Below are 19022 nucleotides of genomic sequence, written 5' to 3'. Positions count from 1 at the left end.
GTGAGGGAAGGGAGGTGTGTGTGTGTGTGAGGGAGGAAGGGGAGGGAGGTGTGTGTGTGTGTGAGGGAGGGAGGTGTGTGTGTGAGGGAGGAAGAGGGAGGTGTGTGTGTGTGTGTGAAGGGAGGTGTGTGTGTGAGGGAGGGAAGAGGGAGGTGTGTGTGAGGGAGGAGGGAGGTGTGTGTGGGAGGGAGGGAGGAGGTGTGTGTGTGTGTGGGGAGGGAGGGAGGTGTGTGTGAGGAAGAGGGAGGTGTGTGTGAGGAAGGAAGAGAGGGAGGTGTGTGTGTGAGGAAGGAAGGAGGGAGGTGTGTGTGTGAGGGAGGAAGGAGGGTGTGTGTGGGGAGGAAGGGAGGGAGGTGTGTGGTGTGTGTGTGTGTGTGTGTGTGAGGGAGGGAGGTGTGTGGGAGGAAGGAAGGAGGGAGGTGTGTGTGTGAGGGAGGGGAGGGAGGGGAGGGGAGGGAGAAGGAGGGGGTGTGAGGAGGAGGGAGGTGTGTGGGGAGGAAGAGGTGTGTGTGTGAGGAGGAAGAGAGGAGGTGTGTGAGGGAGGAAGGGAGGTGTGTGTGTGTGTGTGTGAGGGAGGAAGAGAGGGAGGTGTGTGTGAGGGAGAAGAGAGGAGGTGTGTGTGAGGGAGGTGTGTGTGTGTGTGTGTGTGGGAGGAAGGAAGGAAGGGAGGGAGGAGGCAGGAAAGTGTCTGTGTGTAAGGGAAGTAGAGAGAGAGAGAGAGAGAGGTATAACACGGTAGGTCTCACTCTCTGCTACCCAATGCCAATACCTGAGGCTGGGAGGAGCGTTGGTCACACTACAGTTTGTTTTTGTATTGTTTTGTTTTTGATTCCAGAACCAGATGTGAACCAGTGCCCAATAAGAGGATCAGTCCACACACACACACACACACACACACACACACACACACACACACACAACACACAGACAGCAGACAGCATCAACACCACCACACAAGCAGTCCATACACACGCAGGCATGTATGTATGTATTAACCACCTAACCTAACCTCCCCAATAGGGTGATTAACCAGGTGAACCCGGAGCCCTGACAGACTTTAAAGATAACCAAACACAATTAAGATCACCCAAATTACCATAAACTCCTGCCAGCGTCACTGACCCTACCCATACAGACGATAACAATTAATCAACCACTCAACACCTTCATCTGGTCACGGTGCGCCTGAGTCTCCCCGTCACTCATAACCTCACACGTCAGGAGGAGGTGTGAGGGTGTAATAACTCCCTCAATAAGCACAAAGACACAAAAGATGCCTAACTTGCTTCATGATCCTATGGTGATAAAGGTGTGTTGTTGTCATCTAGGTAATGATAAAAACAAATGACTAACGAATATGGCGGACAAGATGGCGAGGGGAGACACACACACACACAAGCCTTCACTCCCAACATGGCGGGTGGAAGGAAGAGAACATACAATAAAGGGGTGGAAGGAAGAGAACATACAATAAAGGGGTGGAAGGAAGAGAACATACAATAAAGGGGTGGAAGGAAGAGAACATACAATAAAGGGGTGGAAGGAAGAGAAACATACAATAAAGGGGTGGAAGGAAGAGAACATACAATAAAGGGGTGGAAGGAAGAGAACATACAATAAAGGGGTGGAAGGAAGAGAACATACAATAAAGGTGGAAGAAGAACATCAATAAAGGGGTGGAAGGAAGAGAACATACAATAAAGGGTGAAGGAAGAGAACATACACAAAGGGGTGGAAGGAAGAGAACATACAATAAAGGTGGAAGGAAGAACATACAATAAAGGGGTGAAGGAAGAGAACATACAATAAAGGGGTGGAAGGAAGAGAACATACAATAAAGGGGTGGAAGGAAGAACATACAATAAAGGGGTGGAAGGAAGAGAACATACAATAAAGGGGTGGAAGGAAGAGAACATACAATAAAGGGGTGAAGGAAGAGAACATACAATAAAGGTGGAAGGAAGAGAAACATACAATAAAGGGGTGGAAGGGAAGAGAACATACAATAAAGGGGTGGAAGGAAGAGAACATACAATAAAGGGGTGGAAGGAAGAGAACATACAATAAAGGGGGGTGGAAGGAAGAGAACATACAATAAAGGGTGGAAGGAAGAGAACATACAACAGGTGAAGGAAGAGAACATACAATAAAGGGTGGAAGGAAGAGAACATACAATAAAGGGGTGGAAGGAAGAGAACATACAATAAAGGTGGAAGAAAGAGAACATACAATAAAGGGGTGGAAGGAAGAGAACATACAATAAAGGGGTGGAAGAAAGAGAACATACAATAAAAGGTGGAAGGAAGAGAAACATACAATAAAGGTGGAAGGAAGAGAAATATACATAAAGGGGTGGGAAGAAGAACATACAATAAAGGGGTGGAAGGAAGAGAACATACAATAAAGGGGTGAAGGAAGAGAACATACATAAAGGGTGGAAGGAAGAGAACATACAATAAAGGGGTGGAAGAAAGAGAACATACAATAAAGGGGTAAAGGAAGAGAACATACAATAAAGGGGTGGAAGGAAGAGAACATACAAAAAGGGGTGGAAGGAAGAGAACATACAATAAAGGGGTGGAAGGAAGAGAACATACACAAAGGGGTGGAAGGAAGAGAACATACAATAAAGGGGTGGAAGGAAGAGAACATACAATAAAGGGTGGAAGGAAGAGAACATACAATAAAGGTGGAAGGAAGAGAACATACAATAAAGGGGTGGAAGGAAGAGAACATACAATAAAAGGGGTGGAAGGAAGAGAACATACAAAGGGGTGAAGGAAGAACATAAAAGTGTGGAAGGAAAACATACACAGGGAAGGAAGTATAAATATACAGTAGCAAGAGGTTGCTTGTGTACCCTTGTGTACAGCTGTGCATAAAGGTGTAGCTGGTCTTATAGGGCCCAAACTTCTAAGAGATAAGTGGGGAGGGGAGGGATGTCAGTTCATAGCCCCCCCACACGTTCATGCTTGTGTTGGGCTCAGGTCAAGTAGGGGACAAGTGTTAGTACAATATGACCCCACATGCCCTCCACATAATAAAATAATAACTTTTACCCACGTAATGTAAAATAGTTAATGGGAAACTAAAAAAATATGACTATAGAAAGACAAAAGCAACAAAACACGAGAGAGAGAGAGAGAGAGAGAGAGAGAGAGAGAGAGAGAGAGAGAGAGAGGAGAGAGAGAGAGAGAGAGAGAGAGAGAGAGAGAGAGAGAGAGAGAGAGAGAGCCACGTCCACTACGCAGAATCAATAAGGCGTAGTAGTGTCTCCCCGAGCCAGACTCAACCTCGTGTGTGCCAGTCTAGCCCAGGAGGAGGGAAAGGCCGGGGAGGGAGGACGAGAAGGAGGGAGGGAGGACGAGACGGAACAAGAGATGAGGGGAGGAGGGAGGGAGGGAACACGAGATGGAGGGAGGGAGGGCACAGGGTCTCATACTGGCACACTTGCATTCCTCCCACAACACTACCCTCCCTCCCTCCGCTATCAACATCCTTCACACACACACACGTACGTATCTATTAAGGGGAACTTCAGAGATAATTACCACGACAGGAAAGCACAGATAATGCTAACTAGTATTGCTTCAGCCACTTCAGTCAGGCAAAAAAAAATCCAAAGTCGACTCCCCGCTCACACTGTTAACACTACGTCAGGTTCTACAGCAAGTGCAGCTTATTAATTAGTTACTGTACACAGCAGGAAAAAAATCAATAAAAATCTACGAGTACATATTACAACACGACTCGTATTTATTGAGGCTCGTGACTGTGTGTGTGTGTGTATATATATATATATATATATATATATATATATATATATATATATATATATATATATATATATATATATATATATATATATATATATATATATATATATATAGCTCTTGGGTACCTAAGTGTCTTGATGACTCAGCGGAGGTAACAATTACTTACTATTTATAATTATTAAGTATTCCCTCACTCGTCAACAAACATAAGATCTGGAGACGTCTTGTAAAATCTGCCATGCGATATCCAGTCACTATGATAGGCCGGGTTCCTTTGTTTACAAACATAGTTAGTTTGGGAAACAGCCGCTAGGTGGCACTGTATTCGTCCACTTTGCAGTGTTAAATTATGGCCTTACATCTTCATTTCTTGAATTCGTAACAAAAGAGAATGTATTTCTATGAATTCTCTTAAAATATAATAACATACTATATATTATACATTAGAAAAACTAAAAGAGATATCTGTGAATCGATTTTTCTATGAATACACGACAGAATCGTGCGCCAGGCAGCGGGAAGCTGACACACTTCCTCCGAGTTGCGTCACCCAACATTCGCCCAAAACTCGGCGGGCAGAAAGGATGCTCCGAGTCTACCCCCGGAGATTTGCCTTTCTTCATTCAATCTCGAAAGTCAATTCTACCATCTATCGATATATGTCCGTACACGCTAACACCACCAATGGACCAATGTGGCTGGCAGGAATGATTATGACAAGAAATATTAGAAAAACATTTGGTACACGAGGTAGAGTAGTGTAGTGTAGCCAGAACTAACTAACTCTCTCTCTCTCTCTCTCGCGTGGTGGGGAATCATTACCAGGACCCTGCCCACACGCGCGCTCTTCCGGAACCTTGGAGAATAGTCTGGTCCAATTTTCTAGCCCACACCACTCACATTAAGGCTGCCACATCTCATAGCGGCTATATCAGGTACCGAGCGAGGCAATAGGTGACATCAAACACCTCCAGGATCCTCATGGTACAGTACATGGTTGCCCTGACACCCCCCTCCCCCACCTCTCTCACGCGCGATCTCATGTATAGTTAGCAAAGCGGCCAGACACCATAAATAGCGCACCCTTGTGGAGCTGGCGAGAACCTGCGTCTGTTTAGGTATTCACGAACTTTCTCTTGGAGTACGAACCTAACCTAACCTATCCTAGCATTTCCTAACTTAACCTAACCTAGCATCTCCTAACCTAACCTAACCTAGCATCTCCTAACCTAACCTATCCTAGCATTTTCTAGCCTAATAGCTGTATGGTACTAGTTACTCTCTCTTCCCCTCTCTCTCCCTCTCTGTAACGCTATTTACGAATCCACTAAACTACAGCAGGCAGGGAACTACAGACCAGCTAAATTATTCACCACGAGGCTGAGACGAAGCTACTGGCGCGCTGGCATGAGTTCTGTCTTGTTTTTATCATCGTAGGTAAAGTTTAGAGAAAATATCTCACTTTAGTATATTACCATGTTTAATTAACTAGGTTCCAGGGTGGGATGGGGTGTGGGTTGGGTGGGTGGGGGGGGGGTGGGGCCGGGTGGGGGGTGGGTGGGGTGGGGTGGGTGGGGTGGGGTGGGGTGGGGTGGGTGGGGTGTGGGTGGGGTGGGGTGGGTGGGGGTGGGTGGGAGGGGTGGGGTGGGGTGGGTGGGGTGGGGGGGTGTGGGTGGGGGGGGGTGGGTGGGTGGGGTGGGTGGGGTGGGTGGTGGGTGAGGTGGGGTGGGTGGGTGGGTGGGGTGGGGTAGGGTGGGGGTGGGGTGGGGTGTGGGTGGGGTGTGGGTGAGGTAGGGAACGGTGTAGTTGGGTAGGGTAGAGTAGAGGGGGATTAAGTGGAATTATTATCCTCCTATTTCATACTTGACCTAACCTGACCTGACCTAACCAGTAGTGATGTGTACTGTATGAGTGTAGGACAAAAAAATCACAAAGTCAGGGAAGAAAGTCGCTGAAAATCACGGGAAAAATTCACAGTGAATGGCTAGATAGAGAGATGGGGATTAGGTCAGGTCAGGTCTTTGTAAATCGCTCGCTATAGTAGTACCATAATAATAGTCTAGACATAGTGAATCAGGGTACACAGAGCTGCCAAGTGTCAAATTATCTCCCGGAATAATTAAAAAGAAAGAAGGAAAAAAGTAGGAGGAAAGAAGAGGAAATATTTTTAATTGTTTACTAAATGGAGGAAAAAATAGAACGTGAGGGAAATATAAATCAGGAAATGTATGTGAGAATTGATTGGCCTGTGGTGGTGTGGTGAGGTGGTGTGGTATGGGTGTGGAGAGGTGGTGTGGTATGGGTGTGGAGAGGTGGTGTGGTATGGGTGTGGAGAGGTGGTGTGGTGAGCTGGTGTGGTATGGGTGTGGAGAGGTGGTGTGGTATGGGTGTGGTAGTGGAGAGGTGGTATGGTTGTGGTAGTGGAGAGGTGGTATGGTTGTGGTAGTGGAGAGGTGGTATGGTTGTGGTAGTAGTGTGTAGATGGTTAAGTCAATTTAGGATAGGATAGGATAGGTTAGGATAGGTTAAGGATAGGTTAGGATAGATTAGGATAGGTTAAGGATAGGTTAGGTTAGGCTAAGGATAGGTTAGGGTCAGGCTAATTTTTATTCTCCAGGTAAACTAAACTAGGGTGCCTGATCTTCATGTGATCCAATTTTACAGAATAGTGGAAGATACTATATGCCAGGATGCTTCCCACACATAAACAAACATACTGGACACATACATAAACACAACACTGGAACAAACGGACACAGGCATACAAACTCTAACGTACAGATACACACGAACGGACAGACATTCACACGCACACACACACGGACCCCCCTCAGGTGGCGGAAGCAGCTTGTCCAACGAGTCAGGAAACACAACTTGTTCACTTCCTCCCCCACCCCCCCACCTCCCTCCCCTCCCCTCATGTATACAGTGTGTTTACAACCTAAGAACAGCTAATCAACAGAACAGGTAAACAAGTTAGGTTAGGATAGGATAGGATAGGTTAGGTTAAGTACTCTACGATACAAAAGAACATACAGAAAACACACAGGAATTTATTACCCAAATGGTTCGGTGATTCATTGACCCGAAGCTTCACTGGTTCATTAGAATAGAAGCTTCGAACCAGTGAACCCGTCGGTACCCACGATGGCGTTTGTGATTAAATTCTCACAGTTTTTAAGTTAACTTTCAACCATAACCTCAACTGACGTCATCTACAGTTAGGGGACCATTTTAACTTACGATTTTTTGGAGATTTAAACCCATATACGGATATTTGGAGTAAATAAAAGACAACAAAAAATAATGAAAGAATTTGAGGATGGAGACGAAAAGATAAGAAAAGGGACGAAAACAATGTAAGAATTAACTGTACAGGGATCCTAACGCTGGTACAGTTGACACGAGGATAAACAAACAAACTCACGACTCCTGGGTGTGAGACAATGACCTAACAACAACAACAACAACAGTAATAATAAGAGCAACAATAAAAAAATGATAAAAATAACTATAATAATAACAGCAACAACAACAATAATTATACAATGGAAATATAGAACAATTAATAATAATAATAATGTGTAAAAATACTAAAATACTAAAATAATAAAAAAAAAATATTCCACAACTAATAATAAAATTAACAATACCAAAAATAATAATAATATACTAAAACTAACAATAATAACCAAAACAACGATAATAATAATCCAAATAACACCTTCACTACACATATGGTTCCATCCACAGGTAAAAATAATTCCTACGTAAATACCAGATCTTCAGGCAAGTATCATGCACTAGTTGGCCTCCAGTTGGCAGCACACACACACACACACACACACGTGGGGGTAATTAACCTTATTATTGTCTTTGAACAGGTAAAGTGGTTACTCCCCAGGTGAAATAAACTGGGATGGTTATTATTCTTCAGGTGATCACAAGAAAAAAGTTCGACTGAATAAATAATTTTTTTTACAAAGGATTAATCAGAATAAATTACTTGGTCTTTACAAACTTCACTTGACATTAATAAGATACAAGTCAATCAAGTAGACAAGTCACAAAGGTAAACAATTGAAAGGAGGGAGGGAGGGAGGGAGGGAGGGAGAGGATCTACATTCTAAAAAACAAAGTCACTTAAAATATGTAAGTATGTATGTATGTATGTATGTATGTACAGTGTGTGTATGACAAGACTCGACTAAGAATACTTGAAGAATGACATCAATTTCCTGTCTTCGTGGATATACAATTTTTTTTTCTTTACAAAACGGTAAACACTGTCCAGCACCACAGCACCTGACTCCCTATGGCTATTTTGGGGTCTTATGATGTAAACAGATGTGTCCCCTTCCTGCCGTGAGCCTTTACATGGTGTTATACTGTAAAGAAACACACACAAAACTATATATCCTCCCGCTAATACTTACAAAAGGTGTTATACCGTAAAACAAAAACATTCTCCTATCATTAACTTACAAAAGCTTTATTCTGAACACCGGGGGGGGACGTTCTACAGTCACCAATCACGAGCAAGACACAACCTAAATTACGAACTTCTCAGGAGTATCCAGGGGAGGGGGGCTGGAGGTGAGTAAGTGCCGAGGATGTTGGTACACCTCCTCCTCACATCAGTAAACAGACTATAAGCCGGCCAGACTGGAGCCAGGAAAACACGTCACCGGATTTGACTCGAAGTTATTATGTTGATTACTCGAACTAACTGGGCTAGGGAGGGCCAAGTAACGAACGGCGTGGGAAAGAAAGAAAGAAAGAAAGAAAGAAAGAAAGAAAGAAAGAAAGAAAGAAAGAGAGAGAGAGAGAGAGAGAGAGTGTGTGTGTGTGTGGGTTGGGCAGGTGGGGGCTATGTAGTTTACCTGGTTTGAAACCCTCCCCAAGATCTCAATTAAATCCCGTTAACCTATCACCTGTCTACCTACCTACCTACCTGTCTGGTCTACAACAACAAAAACACAAGGTACACATTTCTCTACCGCCGCTTCATTACATGCCTCTGATTCTACAACAACCTGAGCTCTCTATCATCAATTTCTCCACCGAATTATTTACTCAGCTAAGTGACTTTTAAACAGATGGACAGATCATTTCTTAGTTGTTTGTAGAGAGAAATTAGGAATTATTTATCATTTGGTCTACATAATTATTATTTTTTGTTTATACTTTCAATTATATATTTTGTCTTCAAGGTTTGTAGTCGCTGTACTGTAACTTGTAATTCCGATACAGTTAGCAATTCTACAGTGACAGTCTAGGAGAAGTTGCTACAAAATGATGTATTATGAAACTACAGGAATGAATATAAGGTCTACAAGTTGGATAAGTTAAGGTGGGTTGGGTTAGGTCAGGTTAGGTAAGATTGGGTGGGGTCAGGTTAGGTCACGTCCCACTGCCTGACCTAGATTTTCTGGTCAAGGGAAATTTTAGAAGTGCTTGTGGCGTGAACTGAGACACAGACGAACACAACTCCCTGGTACAACATTTGGCATCAACAAATGTGTCATATCCGCGAAAAAAACCTTACACTGCTGAACCAAATATTTCATAAGATATATAATGGAAAAAAAAAAACACACACACAACTAACTGAAGTAGCTGTTAAAATCCTACTTAACCTAACCTGACCTACAACTTCTACAAGACACCATAACAAACTACAGTAGTCAATAAGTGTCCAGGTAATTCTGTTCAAAACTGAGAGAGAGAGAGAGAGAGAGAGAGAGAGTCAAAATTAAGCTTCCTTCACACAAGTATATTTAGGTATTATACATATACCATACAATGCCTCCCTATGTAATGACGACACAGAACCAAGGTTACAGGAGGTGCTGTAACCTCATTATACACGAGTCTGTAACTCCTTGAACGCATTACAGGAGAATACAGGAGTTACTTGAAGAGCCAGTGTTATTGTGTTGACTAGTAGAGGGGTGACGTAACGCTAGCGCGCGCGCGCGCGCGCACACACACACACACACACACACACCGTAATATCCGCTCACACTTAGAATAAACATCTCAACAGGAGGCGTCTAACTTCTTGAAGGTCAACAACTTGGAACTGCTTTTATGAGTAATGGTTGTTATTATAGTTACGGTAATAATGATGACAAAACTACTACTAACCTAACTGACCTGGCCTGACCCTAAGCTAACCCAAGCCAAAACGTCTGTTTCTTTCTCGTTTACACACAAATAATAAAAACACTCACTCACACACACAGGAAACACCACACCCATAAACACACATATACACACATTCGAATATACAAACGCAAGAACAACGAGCTCAGCAGGGTGTGTGTGTGTGGGTGTGTGTGTGTGTGTGTCACGGGAGAGTGGGCATACACACACACACACACACACACGCATGTAAACACTGGGATGGGAGGAAAGAACATTGAGTTGTTATGATTCACGTCTCTTACCGCAGCCACACACCACCACACTCTACCTGCCACCACCACCACACTCTACCTGCCACCACCACCACACTCTACCTGTCACCACCACCACACTCTACCTGCCACCACCACCACACTCTACCTGCCACTACCACCACCACCCTCTACCTGCCACCACCACACACCTGCCTCACACCACCACCACACTCTACCTGCCACCACCACCACACTCTACCTGTCACCACCACCACACTCTACCTGCCACCACCACCACACTCTACCTGCCACTACCACCACCACCACCACCAGTCTACCTGCCACCACCCAGGACAGGTGTGGGAGGTACAGGGAGGTAATGTTTGTGTAGAGGTCAAGCTTAATGAAAGGTGAGGTCAAGGCTTGTGTGTACAGGGCATGGCGTGAGGGAAGGGTAAGGGAGGCGTGGGGGGGTGAGGGAGGCGTGAGGGAGGAGGGGTGAGGGGAGGTGAGGAGTGAGGGGCGTGAGGGGGGGGAGGGAGGCGTGAGAGTGTGTGGGGTGAGAGAGGAACTTGGCAGCTCAATCAACCAACCATCAATAACACAGTAGACGTAATGTGCACACCTCCCTCCTCTTCCTAGACCTCCCTTCCTCACCATCAACAACATAGTGCGTCAGCATTCGCGATGTGGCGTCGGTGAACGTCATCCACCATACCACCCACCTCTCGAACACGTCATCCACTACACCCACTTCTCAACACGTCATCCACTACACCCACTTCGCAACACGTCATCCACCACACCAAACTTCTCAATACGTCATCCACTACACCCAATTCTCACAACACGTCATCCACCACATCCAGTTGAACCCCTAGTCGACAAATAAGGTCTTGATTGCCTCGATAAAGTGACAAACAAACAAACAAACAATTCTTCCTAAATAACAAACATCAACAAACCAATTAAATAAAAACAATAAAAACTACAAAATAATAAAAAACAAAAAAAAATATGAAAACTACAAAATATAAAAACTACAAAAAAAAAATATATAAAAACTACTAAATAATAAAAAACAAAAAATATAAAAACCACAAAATATAAATAATGTGTGTCAGACAAGGGAGTGTATAGCAGGAGGCAGGGGAGCCAGCCAGGCAGCCTTGAGTCAGGTACTTTCTCGGGGAGGTGAGTCAGGCAGTAATGAACGAAGGACTCGACACCCCCCCCCCTCTTTGGTACGCCGTCTGCAAGGTACACACACACACACACACACACACACAGTTGATGAAGCATAATTCCAGATTTGATTATAGATTGGGTGACTGGGGGGTGGGTGATGAGACTGGGTGAGGGGGAGATTGGATGAGGGGGAGATTGGATGAGAGGGGACTGGGTGAGGGTAAACTGATGGGGGCGATTGGGTGGGTGGGTGGGGGGTGGGGGGGGGGGTAGGATAAGCGAGGCAGAGGTGATAGGTAGTGGTAAACGTACGTGTGTGTGTGTGTTGGACCACAGTACACAGCTCACAACATAACCTTCGCCTTTAACACCGCGCCTTACATACTGCATCCTGGTGACCTTTACAGACACACGAGAAAGCGCCCATAGACGGACTAAGAAACCTAACCTAACCTAACCTAACCTAACCTAACCTAACCTAACCTAACCTAACTATACCTAATCTTACGTAACTTAAGGCCACTCACCAAGCGTCAGTCACCATGACCAAACAAACACACACATACCATCACATAAACTGGTTCTCCATTAATTTTTTTATGCGGGAGGAGGGAGGGGGGGAGGAGGGGGAGGAGAGAAGACAACAACAACCCCACAATTCAGGTTTCGAAATCTCAAAAATTCGTTCGATTATATTTACCCTAAATTGTGATCATTAACAAACTAACTAACTAAACAATATAGAATGTAGTCAAGGTAGAGTCTCGGTATAGTTAGGTCGCCATATTTTGTTTATTAAGCTGTTCCCTTTGTCTCGTATCCAACACTCTCTTCAATCCTGTTTCATGGGATCGAATTCAACGTCTGAACCTTTTGTAAGATTTCCAGATTGGTCGGTAGGATATGAAGGGCAGGTGGTGAGGGGTGAGAAGGAGGGGGTGAGGAGAGAAAGAAGATGAGGGGGAGAATGAGAGAAGGAAGGAAGGAGGAGGAGGATGAAGAGAGAAGGGGGGGGAGAGGAGAGGGCGAGAGGAGAGGCAGGAGAGAGGGAGGTGAAAGGTAATAAGCCCCTCCGAGGAGGTGTAAATAGGCCCATCCCCCCTCACGTGGCAGTGATCAGCTGACGACCACGTGCCAACTGCGGTAATGTTTATAATCATCACCTCTCGTTCTTACCACCCCCCCCCAAGCTAAGCCAGGGTCCTAAGTATAGCTGACCGGCTGGGAGTATGCTGAGTGGGGGGCGAGTATGCCGAGTGGCGACGAGTATGCCGAGTGGAGACGAGTATGCTAAGTGGGGCGAGTACAGTATCCTGAATGGGGGCGAGTATACTGAGTGGAGGCGAGTATGCTAAGTGGGGGCGAGTATACCAAGCAGACAGGTAGTATAGTGTGATATATTAATGAGACTACGGGTATGTTGAATAGCTGGGTATATCTGGAGTAGGGCATGTCTTAACCTAACCTAACCATACGTATCCTAATCTAACCTAACCTAGCCATTATCTCTTAGTTTTTCAAGACGTACGTGTGTGTGTGTGTGTGTGTGTGTGTGTGTGTGTGTGTGTGTGTGTGTGAGTGTGTGTACGTGCGACCTATACGCCACTTTCTCTGGCTGGCAATGGTAAGAGTTCTAATTTGATGAATCATGTGTAGTCGCCGTCTTTACAACACTGACCTGACCTGACCTGACCTAACCTCATCTAATCCAACTTAACCTAACCTAATTTAACCTAACACTGACCTAACCGAACCTGACCTAATTTGATGAATCATGCGTAGCTGCCGTCTTTATGATCTGATCTGACCTGACCTGACCTAACTTAACCTAACCTAACACTATACGTAACCCTACACAACGACATATGAAACAATTTTAATCTTTGTAATGTATCTTGTTTCATATACCGTAAAAAAAAGTAGATAGTTTTTTCTGGATAAATGAATTGACCCCCCAAAAAAAATCTACCTCCATTCACCTCACCTAACCCAAAGTGTGGTTCAAATTTCACCACAACAAAACAATTTAACAATAGACAAACAAACAACAGAGGAAGCAAAATGTCGGAAAAATAGCCCAAATTAATGAAAAATATAAGTAATAATGTACTTCCTGTTTGTGTTTTTACTTAGAAAGATTCATTACCTGACAGACCAACACGGTAAATTAAATCCCTCCAGGTGTTGTCTTCGTAATGAACGGTAATGACTACAGGTAGGGTACGCGGAAGGTCAGTGTGTGTGTGTACCAAGGTGGGTACACGGACGACCATACAGATATACAGACGGACATGGCCAGAGTTATATACGTCGTTTATTGTATGGGTGGTATAATAAGTTTTGGTGGGTGTGTGTGTGTGTGTGTGTGTGTGTGTGTGTGTGTGTGTGTTTATGTATGTATGTGTGTATGTATGTGTGCGTTCGTCTCATCCATACCTGCCGTGTTTACCTTCACCGTGAACACAATAGGTGGCGTAGGGGAGGGGTCAGGGGCAGGTCGCAGCAGGAGGGAGGCGCCTAGGTGACGCCCCAACCAGCCACACAGACGCCCCCCTACTATCAGTCAACCATGCCGACACTTGAGTTATCACCAAGACTCTTATCCATCTACCTAAAGACTTCACTACTTAACTACGTCCTCATAAGCTACGACACAACGATGCTACACCAACAGGTAAGGTTTAACGTAAGGTGAGAAACGAAGTATCGTAAGAATGTTCGTAACTCGGGGAACAGGTGATGGAGAGCAGGTGAGGGAGGCAGGTGAGGCTGAAGGAGAGGCACCTATCACCTGCCCCAGCGGTCCTCCCACCACCTAATAAGGAGCTGATACTTGAGGTCCTCTGGTCAGTATTAGGGTGTCAGGAGCCACTAGTAAATACATTACTCCCTCTCTCTCTCTCTCTCTCCTGATACTTTCCCTTCAATTATTCTTGTTGGCGGTAACTAATAGAAATTTATTAACAGACAAAAAAATGAGTGCTATTATTTTCACTATTATTATGAGCGACTAACATCATCATCATATTATTATTGTTGTTGAATTAATATTATTACTATTGTCAGTTAATATTACCGAACCCTACCGGACCTGTGTGTGTGTGTGTGTGTGTGTGTGTGTGTTCCTAAAAACCTCTATAACAGGTTTGCGGATTTGCACCCGACTTGTTAAGGTTTAATTAACATGTCTAAAACTCCACGTGATCAACTTTTGGTATAAATAGTATTGAAACTGACCAAGTGTTGTCGTAGTACCAAGATTTTTCGGTGGATAAAGAAAACGATAGCATGAGACAGTCTTCAGCGGTGACTATATTAATTTAGTCAACATTTAACCTGCCATGGTAGCGATTTGCGTGCATAGTTTGCATCCACTCTAATGATGTTTTATTTTAACATCGTAAAATAAAACAAAAACAAGAAAAACAAACTTAACAGTCCTCTAGCGATCTTCACAATAACATAATTACTGAAGTTATCTTCCTTTACGAGAAACCAATTCAGTGTTACAAGGGTTGAGAATGTTAGCCCAGACCGGCAAAACACAGTCTGGCCTTAACTCAAGTGTAAAAACTCTCTGTATGGAAAGCCTGGTGTTAGCCCACTCGTTTGAAGGTAAGTTGTGTGTGGGGTCAAGTCGCCAGGAAGGGAGAGAAAGGGCGAGGGATGGAAGAAGGGAGTGAGGGAGGGAGGGAGGGAGGGAAGGGGTGGGGGATGGAGGAATGGAGTGAGTGAGTGAGTGAGTGAGGAAGGAAGGAGTGTGTGAGAATGAGGGAGGTGAGAGACCCTGATAATGAGTGCCACCATCCTACAGCGGGATTACGGCACACGTTACCTGCCGCCACCCCCCCCCCCTTAAGACACCAAACAACCTTCTCCAGACACCTTCCTTGCGCCTCGTAGCCCCAAACCGTCAACAATGAAACGCCTAAATTTCACTTCTACCTCACACAGCCGACCAAGACCGACAGACAGACAGTCTCCGTTTCCTCTTCGCTTGGGGAACCTTTCGATACCAGTTTTGTTTTGTTTTTATGGGGAGGGGGAGGGGGGGTGTACCAGGTGAAAAGACCTCGTCATTCAAGGTTAATAACACGGCTGACGCAACGTTAAGAGCAGCGGGCTACACCAATAGATGACAAGGGCCACCAGACGCTGCACTTTCTAAATTGAGACAGAGTGTGTGTGTGTATGTGTGTGTTATTGCCGGAAGGCCTTGTAGAGTTGCAGGGGAGGGGGATGTGGGGGTTTGACAGAGCTGCCCTCTGTGTTTGGGGTCACCACTACTACCACAATCACCACCATTATCGTCAGCATCATCACCACCATCACCAGCGCGACCCTGCACTACGGAAACCACCATCACCACCAAGGCTACCACCATCATCACCAAGGCTACCACCATCACCAACAAGGCTACCACCATCACCACCACCAAGGCTACCACCATCACCAACAAGGCTACCACCATCACCAACAAGGCTACCACCATCACCAACAAGGCTACTCACACCATCACCACCACCAAGGCTACCACCATCACCAACAAGGCTACCACCACTCACCACCACCAAGGCTACCACCATCACCACCACCATCACCACCACCAAGGCCAACACATCACCTCACCTCACTCAAGGCTACCATCATCGCCACCACCAAGGCTACACATCACCACCAAGGCTACCACCATCACCAACAAGGCTACCACCATCATCAAGGCTACCACCATCACCACAAGGCTACCAATTATCACCACAAGGCTACCACCATCATCACCAAAGCTACCACCATCACCACCAAAGCTACCACCATCACCACCAGTTACCACCATCACCACCAAAGCTACCACACTCATCACCACCAAAGCTACCATCACCACCAAAGCTACCACCATCACCACCAAAGCTACCACCATCAGGATGTACGTCGCTATGATCATCCTACCACCTCCACCAGTATCACAGCAACTACCACCATCACCGTGTCCAGCACCAATCAACACCTGAGACTGCATTACCACCATTAGCATTAACATCAACACTTATTACCACCACTACTACTACAACTATTATTACAACTACTACTAATACTACTACCACCACCACCACCACCACTACTACCACTACTACTACCACCACCACCACTACTACCATCACGACTACCACCACCACCACCACTCATCACCCACCACCACCACTATCACCACCACCCACCACCACCACCACCACCACCATCACCACCACTACTACTACTACCACCACCACCACCACCACCACCACCACCACCACCACCACCACTACTACCATCACGACTACCACCACCACCACCACCATCACCACCACCACCATCACCACCACCACCACCACCACCACCACACCACCACCAATTACTACTAATACCACTACCACCACCACCACCACCACCACCACCTCACCACCACACCACCACCACCACCACTACTACCATCACCACCACCACCACCTTCCACCACCACCTCACCACCACCACCAATTCACTACTACCCACATCACGACTACCACCACCACCACCACCTCACCATCACGACTGCCACCACCACCACCACCACCACCACCACCACCACCACCACCACCACCACTAATACTAATTATTACCACCACCACCACCACCACCACCACTACCATCACGACTACCACCACCACCACCACCACCACTATCACTACTACCACCACCACCACTACTACCACCACTTTCTCTCGTCACAGACACGTACACCACCATTCATTCTGGACGCCTGACATTCACCTCCCACCTGAGCCCTAAGCAGCTGACATTATACTAACACATTATTAAGTATTTTAGAACATATTGTGGACCATGTGTGTGTGTGTGTGACCTACATCGTGTGAGTCACCGCTTAGTATTCCAACCATGAGACAGACAGATAGACAGACAGACAGACAGACAGACACAGAAACAACTTGTAACCTTTCATAGTCATTAACAATCCAAAATAACGTTGAGCGTGTGTTATTAAGGCGATATACACTAATGACCGTCACAGGTAAGGTGAAAGGTCACAATTAAGGCCAGGTAGAGTTATTCCCGGTCACCCTTTAGTATGACAGGTGGAGGTTGTGAATTATTCTGTGTTGAGAGATATGACCCACCTACACAACACATGCCTTCACCCTAGAGTCCATTATATAGAGAAAATCCGTTATATAGAGAAAATCCGTTATATGGAGAAAATCCGTTATATAGAGAAAATCCGTTATATGGAGAAAATCCGTTACATGAAGAGAAAAATCCGATATATGGAGATACAAATCCGGTATATGGAGGAGAAAAATCCACTATATGGAGGGTTTCACTGTCTGGCTTAAAATATTATCAAAATAGCACTGTCTCTTTCTCTCAAGACAGTATTACCATTTTAATTCATGACCCTTACCTCTATAGCCACCTACCTGTGCCTAGATACTGTCCAGGTATATTGTTTCCACCTGCAGTGGTGTAATGGAAATATTGCCAATACCATCATCCGGAAATAAACGACGGAAATAATAAAGAATTGGGATAAATGATGGGATGAGAAGGTGGATAAAGATAGAAAGGTAGATATGGTAATTAGAAAATGCCAAGGTGTTCAATAGGCTAGTGAACAAGACACAGGTGTTCATCGGGTGAGTGAACAAAAAAAAAGCGACTTACCAGGGTCAGGACGCTGCCAGTGGCACCTGTCATCTGATGCAGGACATCACTCATCTGCAACACAAACAATGACTGATGAGTATACACGTGTTGTATGATGAGTATACACGTGTTGCATGATGTATGACTGCAGGTTTATATACAGAACAGTCTATCCATACACGTGTGAATACTTACTGACTGCTGACTGACTATGACGCTCACCTGTGTTTAAGCTGAGTAAACACCATTAACCTGTACTAAAAATAACATGAAATATACCTGTAATTACCAAGAAAATATTAATCTCAGGTAAGGCTTATCTTTCGAGCTTATAGTTTGTGTTGACAGACGAGCTAAAAGCTTATATTTTGTCCAAGCTTGTTACTAGTTCTTGGACTAGTGCCTGAGGGGGGAGGAAGTTTGGAGGTAGGGGTCAGAGAAATGTTGGAGTCAGGGGGTGTGTGAAGGATACAAGTATAGGTTGAACAATTGAACATGGTGTGTGTGTAAACAAAGGCAGCATCACCCAGCCAAAGGACCTACGCCGTACTGCACAGAGAGAGAGAGAGAGAGAGAGAGGACCTACGCTGTACTGCCTGAGAGAGAGAGAGAGAGAGAGAGAACATCGTCAGAACAGCAACATGAGGAGAAGAGAAGGAATAGGAGAGGAAGAGAAGAAGAGGAGGATGAGGAAGATGGGGAAAAGAGGAAGAGGAGAATATCAACAGTAAATAAACGGATGAAAGAGGAAAAGGAGGAGGAGAAGAGAAAGAGAAGGAGATTAACAGAGAGAAGAGGAACAGAAACAACTAAAAAGGAAGAAAAAGATGCAGTAAAGAGGTAACGAAAGAGGAAAAATAACAAGAGCGTAGGAAAAAACAGCGAGGGAAACAGGAGGAGGAGGAAGAAGAGGAAATGGTGGCAAGATGGATCAATACGAGGCGGCGAGGAACGGAGGAGGAGGAGGAGGAAGAAG

General features: G+C 45.2%; 1 protein-coding gene across 1 annotated transcript in view; it reads right to left on the bottom strand.

Moving 5' to 3' along the window:
- LOC121856727 (xaa-Pro dipeptidase-like) overlaps positions 1-18158 on the bottom strand; it is a 62651-nt gene extending 44493 nt beyond the window's left edge. Inside the window, exon 1 of the mRNA XM_042352414.1 lies at positions 18065-18158. Coding sequence (XP_042208348.1) covers positions 18065-18118 — 54 coding nt within the window. The 5' untranslated portion in view covers positions 18119-18158. The remainder of the gene's footprint in view (positions 1-18064) is intronic.
- Positions 18159-19022: the final 864 nt, after the last annotated feature.

The sequence above is a fragment of the Homarus americanus genome, unplaced genomic scaffold (assembly GCF_018991925.1).
Source record: "Homarus americanus isolate GMGI-L3 unplaced genomic scaffold, GMGI_Hamer_2.0 scaffold48713, whole genome shotgun sequence".
Taxonomy (NCBI): Eukaryota; Metazoa; Arthropoda; class Malacostraca; order Decapoda; family Nephropidae; genus Homarus; species Homarus americanus.
Note: the sequence above shows the minus strand (reverse complement) of the source record. Positions and strands in the feature narration are given on the sequence as shown.